General features: G+C 38.1%; 1 protein-coding gene and 2 long non-coding RNA genes across 3 annotated transcripts in view; 1 reads left to right on the forward strand and 2 right to left on the reverse strand.

Moving 5' to 3' along the window:
- Positions 1-13571, reverse strand: part of DIP2 (disco-interacting protein 2) — a 49288-nt gene that overhangs the window by 28963 nt on the left and 6754 nt on the right. The window contains 4 exon segments of the mRNA XM_081991576.1: positions 7667-8016; positions 8072-8362; positions 8364-8475; positions 8531-9878. Coding sequence (XP_081847702.1) covers positions 7667-8016; positions 8072-8362; positions 8364-8475; positions 8531-9704 — 1927 coding nt within the window. The 5' untranslated portion in view covers positions 9705-9878.
- Positions 616-1457, reverse strand: LOC145736993 (uncharacterized). The gene is made up of 2 exons (XR_014180165.1): positions 1323-1457; positions 616-855 (listed from the first exon to the last, which is right to left on the reverse strand). It is a non-coding gene; the product is annotated as an uncharacterized LOC145736993 (long non-coding RNA).
- On the forward strand, positions 1577-6919 carry LOC145736995 (uncharacterized). The gene is made up of 3 exons (XR_014180169.1): positions 1577-1710; positions 1777-1905; positions 6782-6919. It is a non-coding gene; the product is annotated as an uncharacterized LOC145736995 (long non-coding RNA).

The following is a 13571-nucleotide window of genomic DNA, read 5'->3' on the forward strand; positions in this document are numbered from 1 at the left end:
GTGGTTTTGACAATTTGTATTTGCCCGTCTTGAATCACTCAGCACAACAAAAACCAGTGTACGGGAATGACTTTTTCCTACTCCGGGTCAAAAAAGAGAGAGGTCACATCGTAAATAATGGCTAGTAAATGAGCCTGACAAGCTGGAAACAAAACCCCGCTCAAACAATAAATTAGTTAACTGTCGCTTTTTTTTTACTGGACAAAACAGTCGTTAATAATATTATAAGAGAGACAACGATGTTAGTGTATGTGCTTTCGTGTATAGTGCGCCATCACCAACTTGACAAGAGAATACTGAAATAGCAAACGTGGGGAGGACACAGTCTTGTGTCTATATGATTTATAAGACCTATTTAGTTTTCAAGGTATCTCCACTACTACACACATCTTTGGGTGATTAATATCGGACTATTTGCATTTAAAGTCCCTTGATTTACTGTTTTAATATCGACAGTCTAGGGTAAGTTACATTCCTAATATTAGAGGATTTATTACCACCCCGGTTGCCGCTAGGGATGGTAAATTATCGATTCGAGCATGGCTTCCTACACCTCTACTGCATGTGTGGGTGAACAAACTAAAAGTGCGAGGAACAAATTAACACAAAAGAAACTGAAATAATTCAACTATTTATTTAGTTAAATTAAACGGAGATAAAACGATATCACCAGCCATTGCGTTAAAACTATATACAGGGTAAACATAATTAAAGAAGAAATCTGTAACAGCACTACAAGTAGAAAAAAGTATTATGGCCAACTAGGTTATTTACATGTTTAGGTGAGCTCCTGAGCGTTGCACTCAGTATACGAATCCGGATCTTTATGGTGCTTGCTCTGTTTGGGCCTCTTACCTGAAACAAAAAAATCAACAATTAGTTAATGTGCATTAACAATAACAATGGCACCTTCACCATGTGTCAAGAATGCTACATAATATGATGAAAAGGTTGTCAAAACAGAAATACTTAAAACATTAATTTGCTACCCAAGACAGTGGAGGTACAGTTATGAAAGCGACTGACTGACTGACTTGATCTGTTGCAAACCTTACAAAACTGGCTAATAATACCATCACCTTTGGCTAAAGGTGATTGTAGTTTTGTTATCACCCTGAACCATTGTTGAGTTGCTCTGCAGTGGAAATTGCACTATATCAAGTAGAATAATGAAAAAAACTGCCACTTAGGCAATAAAATATAAACAAATCTTGGCCCTTACAAAGTTTATTGACCCTATAAGAATGGCAATTCCATTAAACCAAAAAAACATTGTACTGTTTTAACATAACAAAATAAAGCAGATTCATAGTTTTACTTACATGTAGGACACAAACAGTTAAACAATCAGAAATATCAATAAAAATCAATAATACAAATCGAACAAATAAACAAACCTCCTTAACCGGTTAGGTTAGGTTAGGTCACTGTCAATTTTTTGACCGATGACAGAAGACCTGCTCGAATAATAATAGCCAATGACAGTAGAGCATTGAAATTTTATCACCAATGAGAAAGTTGCTTGTTTTTAATTTTAGTTGTTCCTTGTTGAAGGCACAAAATGGTGGTTGGGGTCCAAAAACAGCATAAAACTTGTTATTAACTAGAAAACTGGGGCCTGATGTAACAAACTAACTGTGTTCGGTGGCTGGGAACGATTTTATGAAAAAATGCAAACCGCCTGCATTTTGGGCTTAACACCATCTTTGGGTAAGTAACATTTTAACGTGTTTTAACTATGTTGACTGAAAATGTTACAATTTTCTATATTTTTAGGTCTGTTTTTTTGCACATTTGAGGCTCCAGTAAAAGTTAACCTAATAGCAACAGTGGAGTTGGATGCTGGACAGTATCAGTTTTGCTTTTCTGCTGCATCCAGCTACCGACCAACAAGTTAAATCCCAGGTTAGTCTGTTCTTTACTTTACTGTATTTTGGGTACCTTGCCAGGGAACTTGGTGTTCTACTTTTTGCCAACCAAATATTTAAGCAAAAGGCTTTGCAAGTGTAGTTAGTTACTTACTTAGTAGTGGTTCAGAAAAATATCCCCAAAAATATTAGATTTCTTAACTCTTTTAGAATTTTTTAACTGGAGCTAATTAAAGCACTTAGGTAATATTATGTAGGTTAGCCTGGGAGAAAGCATGGAAAAATCACAAGGAAGCTTTATTACATCAGACAATATAGCAAGGACGTGCGATTGTTCTTCAACCAGAAAGTTCACAAGCCAAACCGTAAATTCCCATAACAGTTACACATTGTTTTGAAATTGGGACGACTTGCAAATTTTTAAATCATCCAGACTCTTTATAGGGGGGCAATTACACGACTAATAAATCATATTTTTTTTCCTTCGGCATTACAACAGTCTTTTCAAGCAGCCTTAAGCAAGGTAATTTTAATATCACACAGGCAATGCTCAGACAGCTCGTGTGTAAATTACCGTAATAATAGAGCAGAAGATACTGGAATGCTTCGTATTTATCTTTTGCCTGAAGCCATCACACTTGTAACTGCTACCAGCTCGTTTTCTAAACCAATTTGACTATATTTTTGAAACAATACTTTCTTGTGAAGAACTCAAAGCACTAAATTAACTAGATTTACACAAAAATCCTATTAAATCATTGATGGAATTTATATAAAACTAATCATTACTGACTTATTGGCTAATTAGATTTTGAATTTAAATGGTAAATTGTTTCAAGCTTTCGGAATGGTTTAAATCATTGATAGGGTTTTCCATTTGTATCATCGAATTTATATGAACCGTTTATTAGGTAATAAACAGCAGGGGTTTCAGTTATTAGCGGTTTTCCCTAAACCGCTAACGACCTTTGCTCTCGGCCCATATCCCACCTTGGGGGGGAATTTGGGTCGTAAACTTTTCGGAGGTTAGTCCGATTATTTCACCTCGAAAACACCGGCTTAACTGACAACAGACCTTTTTGCTCGGCAACATACAAACTGTCACATTTATTGGCCAGATAGTTATATCCTGCTTTATTAAATGTCATTGAAGTGAGAGCGCTAATACTCTAGTTTCTTGACAAGTACGATGAGTGACGGACGGTTTAAACCTAAAAACCAAAAATCCTTGATTGTACTAAATGGGACAATAAAACTCCTGATTAATACCGTTCGTTCGCAATAAAACGAGACAAGAAATTAATTAAGACGACATCTTCCCAGTCCCTACAGCATTCCCGCGAGCAAGGGCCATAAAGTATGTTTATAATCACGAACCGCCTCTGGGGCAAATTACATATCGATAAATTTCTGAACATAAAACACTTTCGTGGCTCTCCGTAATGGGAGCCTAAATGAGTCTTACATTGTGTAAGCGGGAAAAGAGGGCTCGTAAACATTTGAATTTGTGCTTGGAAAGATATCAACGGTAAAATGTGTGCGGTAAAATGGCTATTTTTGTTTAAATCTATTAGACAATCAGGCAGTAAGGCATTGTTATGGAATGTCAAGACAACAAAAGTTCCTTTTGATCGCGCCTTGAGGGTCGTCAAAGTGGTGCATTTCCCACCCAGAAGCCCCACGAGGAAAAACGAGATTATATTATGCAACCGAGAGAGCTTTTAAATATTTCAAAACCGTACCGGAAACAATGATGAGAACTCGGACTATTGAATTATGGATGATTATCTTTAAAGTTGGCGTAACACGAGAAACTAATTTATTAGTTTCTGCGCTAGATTCACTATTATCCATTTTCATTTCTGCGTGGTGTGTGTGCAAGATGGACGACCCTGCTCCGTGCTATCTTTTTAACCTGCTGTGAACTACAACATGTACTATATACGCAATTAAAAAAGTAAATTTCTACACTTGGAAACTTTCCTATGCATAATTTGTCGTATATCAACTAAATTACCAACTAGTTGCAGTAAATGCTATTAATTATAGTACACATTCGGTGTAGGGAAAGTGAAACCGTTAATAATGTTTTACTTACTGCCTTACGTGACTGCTTATAAGCACTTGACAATGTACTGGTAATAATCGAATTGGCACTAATGGCTGACGGCACGAAAGTGACAAATTATACTAAAATACTAGTTGGACAGAGAGACAACCTAGAAGAGAAGAAAAACCTAGAGACAAGGACATCTCACCAAAACTTTTTACCCTTGCCCTGGAGGATGTCCTTGTGGTCGTTGCCAGCACAGGTGAAAAGCTGAAAAACATGCTTCGGGAGCTTCATCAGGAGCAAAACAAAGATCATGAGCACAGAAGACATCCAGGTGACTGTTAACGGCCAACCCCTGAAGGTTCTTCTACTTAGGCCACAAAAATCAATCTTCTGAAATCACAAGAAGAATATGTCTCTCCTGGGCAGCCTATGGCAGACTAGGATGTATCTTTAAATCTAGTGAATTTCAGTGATGCCAGTTCTCACATATGGACTAGATACAATGGCAATTACCCAGAAACTTTGCCAATAAACTGCAAACCACCCAACGAGCAATGGAGAGGGCTATGATAGGAGGAAATTAGAAGAAGAACAAAAGTGACAGATGTTCTAAGGCTTGTGGCACAACTGAAATGGAGATGGGCTGGTCATGTGGCAAAGCAGGAGGACCACAGGTGGGCACATAGGATACTAGTTTGGCGTCCAAGGGAGACCAAACAAAGCATTGGTAGGCTCCAGAGACGATATCCAGAATGTTGAAGGAATCGGACCCGGACTGCTAGAAATAAAAAGGCGTGGAGGGAAAGAGCAGGACAAAAAACTAAGGGCCTTCTTAAGGCAATTTTATCTTAGGAGGTACCCTCCATCGCCACCAATTGCATTAATAGCAGTAGCAATAATGGTTATTGTTAGGTTAGGATTCTGGGAATACGTTCGATTCAAATATCTGGGTCAATTAATTCTAATGGCTTAATATACACAATATTGTGCTGGCAGCAAACAGAATGTGCGCCTAATTTCGGGCTATCGAACCGTTAATCAGTGTACCCTGGAGATCGTAATAATTATATATGAATTTCTCTTCATTTTCCTGGGACGACAAGGATTATTCAAATCCTACTGGGTTGTCAATATGGGAAAAAAAACCAAGAGTTTTAATGGCGTGTCGCCTTAATGTTAGCTAAACGAGCGGGGATATTAATCATCGCACCGTGACAGCTTGATCTTATAATTAACAAGTTCAAGTGAGAATTTGTGTTAGGATGCCGGATGAAAAATGTAATCGAGGAAGGACCTTGCCGGTCGGGTGCTAATTTTAAAGCCACTCAACTAATGTAGATTAATATCTTGTACAGTTTAGTTTTTGTTCCTGGAGAAAATTCCAATCATAGTCACGTGACCATTCAACCAATGACTGAATGACTTTTTCAGTTTACAACCGTCCAATCAGACACACACGACATGTCAATTGTCAAGAAACTTACTACTTTGACATTTAATAACTTAAGTTCGATTAAAAAATGTGGGAGTACTTTCGTATACCTTCCTGGAATAATTAAATTTGTACGAATTGTTGTTAAAAACCCTTCAGACATTAAACCGTGAAAACGAAAATTTTATTTCGTTATAATTTAATAACTTTATTTGTTTTTGTCTATTCTTCTTAACTGTTAGCTAAGTTAACGGTTACCTAATTGAGTGTTTTTTAAAGGTTGGTGTACGTGCCTGTTTACAATACACGTGCTCTAATTGAACTATATTGCTTCTTACGCTCTAACCAAAACTTGATTGAATTTCGTGTATACGTCACACAGTTTCAAGTTACTTAGTAGCTTTTGATATTAAATTACTTCTATTCAAAATTAAGTAAGACTAAACAAAGCTGCACTATGGGGTAGATTATCAAATAATGCAGCAACTTTCCGTATCTTGATGCTCTCGAATGGCTTTGCTCAAATGGTTTATCGTGCGATTAAGATAGCGCTGCTCCGCTCTTATAAAACGCTTCATTGTTTTGCTCACAAATGTGGGGAATTGTCTCTAGTCGTATCGATTTTTCACTTAAGTTCTATTTTTGCTTGCCCATGAATGTGATACTCGTTAGATCAAGCAAATTTAGACTTTCAGTATTTAAAGCGTATGCCTGGTTGCCGCAATTATCCAATTTGTTGCTTTTACTTCCACCGCAAGACCGCACTTACAGTAGAAATTCAGGACAAGGCAACCCGATGTTTGCTTTTTTTTCCACGTATCATTGAACTTGTTGTTGTTTCACGAATTGCGAGTTTTTGCCCCGTAACCGCAATGCTAATCTGAATAAAACTTCACAATCATTGATTCGGGCGATAAACAAGAAGAATTAATTTCTGAATTAAGCGTTTCGCTCTGCAAGGAATTCGATTTGCATAATCCTCATTGATGGTTTTAGTCATGGATTCTCCCATAGTGATACAATTATGCTACGAATAGCAGCTAAATGAGCGGACAAGAGGTGAAGTAACTGGCTAATCCATTTTTCACGCTATTACACAACTGCAATGTGTATGCTAATTAAAAAAAAAATAAGAAAGTTACAAGTATTGGCAACGTTGCCTGAACCGTCCACCATTCCCAGTGTTGTTAAAATTACAGTTTTTGGAACTCACTTATTGTCACGTGACTGAATTACACTTTAATAAACATTTATTGTTCACAAGTTCTCACTGAATTACGTGTAATTTGCTAGCAAGTGCATTTTGTTGTAAATTTAACGTAATTACCTTAAATACACGAAACGTTTTACAAAGAAGCAACAAGCTGCACTTGTAGGATTTCCCATAATAATACAATAATTAGTAATGACTTTCAAATGTTTTAGATCATTTCCGAAAGCTCCAGAATGTTTTGGAACCATCTTTAAAGGCCTGGACAGTTTTGGATCGTCACAGAAGATGCCAGAAACCTTTAAGACGTGCTAAAAGTATCAGAGGGCTCTAGAACGTTCTAGGTTAATTTAGTAAGGCCGAGAGGGTGCTAGAAGACTCTAAGGAATATTGTAAGGTGGGTCTTGAATGTGCTGGAACATTTTAGAGGGCTTTAGAACGTTTTGGCATGTTCTAGAGAAGTTCCGGATCCGGACTTACTCTAAATTGTGCCCGGTTGTTTTTGAAGATCCTAGAACGTTTCAGAAGTTGCTATAAGCCTTTAAAACGTTCTAGAACCTTCATAAATTTTATAGAAACTTCTACAAAGACCTGGAAGGTTTTCATATCTTGCAAACACGTTTCAGAAGGCTCTTCAACGTGCTAGAAGCCTATAGGATGTTGTTCTAGAGCGTTATAGAGGGTTTTACAATGGTTTGACAAGTTTTAGAAACTTTTATAAAGTACTGGAAGCATTCAAAATGCTCTACAACCTTCTAGGTTGATTTTTAAGTCAAATTTCGCTTGAGACTCATTGTTGTCTTAATGGAATTTTCCGTAGTAGGACATATTGATAGCAAGCAAAAATAGGTCTTAACAAAAAAAATTTGGATAATTCTAAACCAGCTTTGTTGGACTTTTTTCATGTCTGTATGGACTTTTTGGTTGCAAAAAGCAAAACACATTCATTTTTAGTGACTGTACTGGGATTTTTGCAAATACCGCATATGTACCAAAGATACTAAAATCAGAATCACAAAAAAACACTTTACCTGACACTGATTAGTCTCGACGGTTCTGAAAACTGAAAAACCATGCAAACTACAACATCTAACGCTTACCTATTTTTCTAGCGGGCCTCCTCAGAGTGGACGGCACTCGAATGACAGTTGGTTTAACCAAATAGGTGATGCTACGTTTGTGGTTCAGTCCCGTGGACTTTTTTCGTCTAACGGGCCGTCTGCGCGGTACCGGAGACACTCCGGGAGGAACGTACGCGTTTACGCACTGCGGTTCCACATCCGAATCACTACTATTATCACTAAGGAGCGACACCAGCGAATCCTCCTCCGAGAAGTCCTCCAAGTTTCCGGGTTCCCTGTAGCTGTGCCGATTGGATTTGGTGAGTTGGTAATTTGTTACTTTCTGGTACTTCCGGAGCTCCTCCATGTCCTTTCTTCCCTCATCGCACCTGAAGTAACTCAAAATAAGCAACAATGAACTCACTCACTCAAAAAGAAACTCACTTGGTGGTCTTCTTCTCGTAATACTGGTTGTTGCAAAACTTCCTCACCATTCCATAACCACTGGTAACGCTTATGTGATGCCTGGTCTCGTTTACTTCTTTCCTCTCCATGGAAAAGCTCTCCAAGTTGATTTCTTCGTCGTCGGTCAAATACTCGTAATCTCCCGGGAGGCTTTCGTACAAACCTTCGTCGGTACTCTCCAAACTCCTGGTGGTGGAGTACATGCTCGAATCGAGCGGATTGAAACTTCGAATTTCCTGCATCTTGGACTTGAAGGACGGTTTCTGGGTGCCAGCTTTTCGTTTTTTCCGGTGGGACGAAAATCATCGGATCCAGTTTCAGTGAGGCCACCGCCCTTTGAGGTCTCGAACAGATCACTTGGTAAATGTCACTCCTGATTGTACCTAAAACGCAGAAGATTTACGTTTAGTCTGAACTGCTATAGCGCACACTTACCACTATCTTTGTCTTTCTTCTTGCTCTTCTTTGATTTCTTCTTCTTTTTCGTGCTTCGTCTCACCGAATTCTTCCGGCCCTCCATCAATATTGCACTGCTTGTCCGTTTAAAGTAGCCGTCACGACTGACACTCAATTTCGGTTTGGGCTTGGACTTTTTCCGGAAAAATCCTCCCTTAGAACCGTTGGGGGAAAAGTTCGCGTGGAAATCACTCAATTTGGGCGCACTAATTGAAAAACTGAATCCAGAGTCTTTACTCGAAAACAAGCCGGTTGAATTAGTGTTATTGCTGGTTGAACTCAACGTCCTAGTCACTGGAGGAGTAGATCGTTTCTGTAACCGATTAGACACCTTGGCGTCTTCGCGAAGATCTTTCAAACCGCTGTCAAGAGAATGATGAGCCGGTGGTGGGTTTGAGGACGATGGTTTTGGCATTTCTAAACTCCTGGGGGCCATCACTTGGGGGGCGTCCATCCATATTCGACCCAAGCTAATCGATAGAGAGCACATTTCCTCTGAATCGGTAGGGAGTAGGGGAATGGGACTTTGACGGGACCTACGCCTGATCAACGGACTCTTTTTCACATCAGCCGAGTCGCCCCACGGGAACATTTCCACTGCCGAATCGTTGCTTTCTTTTCTCTTCAGATTCGTGGTGGTGGTGTGCATGATACGAGTGGAGGACACGTGGTCTTTTCTAAACACTGGCGAGGAGGATAGTTGACGTATCACAGGAGTTGGAACTTTCTCGTCCGAGGCAGGAACATAAATTATGGTTCTTTCGGAGCCTTTAATGTGTCGACTAGGTGGTGGTTCTTCGCGTTTGATCTCCTGCAACCACTGACTGTAAACCACCACGCTATCGCCGGATACCTTGAACTCGGACAGTTTCCCACCACCAGACTTGACCGTGGCGTTCAAGTCAACTTGAACAGAAGTGTCAACTTTTTTCACCACCTCCTCCGGTATCTGAGCGAGTAACTCTTCTTCGGTTACCGTTTGAGTGGCCACCTCCAGCTTGGGAGTCACCTTCTTTTTACCTCGGTCCAGGTAACTCTTCCTAATTGAGATCCGTTTGAACGAGTCACTTCGTTTGAACGATGATTTGTCTTTATCCTTCTTCTTTCTACCGCCGCCCATGAGGCGGCGCAGGTTCTCGAACGTGATCGGTTTCATGACTGCTTCAATTCAGCACCCTAGACTCAACCAAAACCCCACATTGGCAACGATGGGGTTGGCATTGGTCGGTGGTTTGGTTAAAGTTGGCATAACTGGGATTTTCTAGCTTCACCTCGTACGTGTTGTTAATATATTCGTACGGACTAGAGGGTTTGTTGACATTTTGACAACCTGAAATTCAAATAGTTGTTCAGAGTCTAGTATGGGTAAATCACAAACTGTGAGTGGTTAAGGTTTGGTCAGGATAGATTGCAACAACACTTAAACCCCAAAAGAGATTACAGTTCTGGTCTACCTTGACTTTAGCTATTATGTACCATATTTCCTAGTTTTACAAATTGAAAAATCATAAATCCCTTACGAACTATATTCGTCCGGTGTTCACGTAGCAATTTCACGGTTGAAGCAAAGCTTGATCTTGACCAAGCTGGTTTATAATAAGAGGGTAAAACCGTATCGGATAAATGCGAGTTACGGCATCGCTGTATTGTGTATCGGATTTTTCTTCAAGCCTAAGATTGCCATGATCGCCGGTCTGGGACGACAAAAGACTCATAAACGTTGCTCCTTATCTGGTGACGTTCTAATTATGCGCAACTTTCTATACACACATTTTGGTGAGCGAAAAACGTTTCCTCAATTAAATTACGGTCGAAATTTGCTCGAAACAAATCACTTCCCTTACGGTGGTTCCCATAATAATTCAACATGGTGGCCAACAAAACTAACACAACCTGATTGAGAAAAACTTGTTCTCACATATTCCCATATAAAATGGCTTTATTAAATAGTTTTTTTTCCGATCCAATCTGGCGGCTCATTAAAAGCCCGTATTTCATTCAGAGAATTCGTGAAGTTTAACGAACTTTGGATCATGATACAGTTGTTTGGTTTTTTTTTCCCTTCTTAATTAAAGCTTTGAACCAACCGTTAGCTGTGACATAACCAATAAATTCAAGTTCAGGAAAAATGTACGTGAAATGTTGGAAAATTTACTCGTAAAACAGTTTGAGAATGTAAAATCAACAAGATGACTGGTTGAAACTGTTACGTTCCTAGTAAATTAATTTGTGACGTCACTCTCAGTTGTGTGATTTTTAGTATACATTGACCATGTTAAGGAGCACGAAACGGCCTTGTTTCCAACCCAATCTCACATTCCTCGGTAATTATGTGGTAATTAAAGTCGGAGATATTTGGGCACTGGTTCGGGCCTATAACGGCGCAATTTTACCGTTTTGAAAATCAAAATCTCCTGTCCAATCAGGAACCGTAATCGCGCGAAGGCCTTATCATCACTCTTCGGTTATTTTTTTAGAGTTTAGTTACGTTCCAGTTGGAAGCTGCCGTTCTATTTAATTAAAAAATGTTCGACTTAGGAAGCTGGTAAACCGTTTTGCTGAAAAATGCACGAGGCTACATTCGTGCTTCCTTTTCGGACCGGAGAAACGTGCCCGTGAAACTTTAACGAACCGGTGGACGTTAAAGTACAACTTACGGCACGGTATTAGTAGGTCAAATAATATTTCGTAGATCCCAAGACGCTCGATGGCTAAACCGCCGGGGCAAACTTTAGGAATTACATTGGTATTTTAAAAACTGTTAATAGAATAGGGAACGTCTAAATTATATTACAAAAAAAAACAATTTTAAACATAAATAAAGTTAATTTATGTAAGGAATACAATGAAAAATTATGAATTTTGTAATTTTACTTTTAAAAATTTTGACGTTCTCTGGCGCCAAAACCGTACCACTAACCCATCAACTTTTATACGTCAATAGAAAGCTTATTTCATTGGCTATCCATTGGCATATAACAGTTTATACAAAGTGTAGCAAATTAGCTAGTTATTGACGATTGAACGAAAGAATGCACCAAAAAAGTCATGAAAAAATTAGTCAATTTTGACACCCTCTAGCGGCCGAACTGTCTAACCTATCCATTCAAATTGGGAGACTGTTAGAAAGCTCATTGCATTAGCTCTCCATTGACGTATAAAACTTTAGCAAAAATAGTGCAATTAAGCGGGTTTTTGAATATTAAACGAAATGATACAACAAAAAAAATTGTTAAAGTTGACGCCCTCTAGTGGCTAAACGGTACTACTAACCCACCTCTTTCTACGTCAATGGAAAGCTCATTTCATTGGCTATTTACGGTTTACACCACAGAAACACTTTTTGACTAATTTGACCCTGGAAAATTAAAAAAACACGGTTACGTGAACTACTAAGTGTATTACGATGTAATGCATAGAAATTTCTTGAAAAACCGACTTTGCAAATGACAATTTTCGTAAGGGTCAAATTGGCCTGAAAGGCCACCACTATTCTAATGGGTTTTGCGTTATGTTGGCCACTTAGTGCAAGCGAAAATCGACTTTAATGATTTTATTTCTACAGTTTTGCTAGCCAAATATCAGGGCCGTACCTGACCGATTTAAAACAAATTAATTCACACGAAATATGTCTAGAATTTGACGTAGAATCCAAAAATGCAATAATATAGTTGCCGTTTACGGTCCTCCAGAGAAATTTCCTGTTAAATTATTCAAAATATAGCGTGAGCCACGATTTAACAATTTAGGTTAATGTAGTATTAAATAAAAAACTAAAAGGTCCTTCTACGTAAAAATTACATCACACAAAAACGGCTCCTACGTCACGAGGCACACTTCATTTCTACACTGGAAAACCGCCACCAATTTTAATATTTATTTATTTTTTTACTTGCATGCAGTGTAACCATTGTCACCAATTTTATTATAAAGTAAAAATCTCAATCCAATAATTTATCAATATTATAATATTACTGATTGTTATTCTTCCTTTTGCAACATTTGCAAACATTCTCCAATATTTATTACTTTTCAAAGGTTCCTAGACTTTTTGCAATATTTCTAGTCATTATTTCAGGTTTTTAGACATTTTCCAACCTTCTTAGAAAGTCTGAAACATTTCCAAGCCTTTAAGAAGGTTTTAGACTTGTTACAAAAGCTCTAGGCATATTTCAAAATTGCTAGACCTTTTGTAACATTCTTCACATTCTTTGCAACATTTATATACTTTTTCCTGCCTTTTGCCTATAAATTTAATCTGTTGAACGTTTCTAGACTAGTTGAAAAGGATTTGGAAGCATTTAGAATGTTCCAAAAGCGTTTGGAAGCTTCCAGATATTGTTTTGGAAGCTTTTGGAGTTTCTAGAGTGTTTTGAAAGCATCTGAAACCTTTTTAGACTACTTCAGGAGCATTTAGACGGTTATAGGACAGTTTAAAGAGCATATTGAAGGTTCTGGATTGCTTTAAAGGCAACTGGAAATCTTAGACGATTCTAGAAATTATTGAACGCTTTGAAATCTGTTGAAAATCTAGTTGATGAGCATTTGGAAGCATAATATAATACAAGGTGTCCCATTTAAACTAAGCACCAATTGATATCTACTTCCGGTTAAATCGTTGCACGCATATTTTCTTATTTTTACTTGGTGGTAATTCAAAAAATTAGTGGGTATTGTTAGGTTAGGTTAGTTATTAGGAATTACTGGGCATTACAAGGAATTAGTGTACAAAATTAGCAACAATATAGCTAGTTAGTAAATAAGGCCAATTTTTGCTTATTGCATTGTATAATAGTAATTTGTTTCAAGCTAATTTGGACTTTTTAATCTTACAAATAAATCCAAGTACAGGATAGTTCTATCCCTTTGCCATTGGTCAAATTCAACTTGCTGCTTTTACTTGACCAATCACAAAAAAGCAAACAGTGAATCTGTCCATACGATATAACAGCTGATGTATACAAACAACATAAAAAGACCATCGACCTTATTGAATAATCCGAAAACACTATTCGGTAACTTT

The sequence above is a fragment of the Ips typographus genome, linkage group LG13 (assembly GCF_016097725.1).
Source record: "Ips typographus isolate SLU linkage group LG13, UJ_Ityp_2.0, whole genome shotgun sequence".
NCBI classification, from domain to species: Eukaryota; Metazoa; Arthropoda; class Insecta; order Coleoptera; family Curculionidae; genus Ips; species Ips typographus.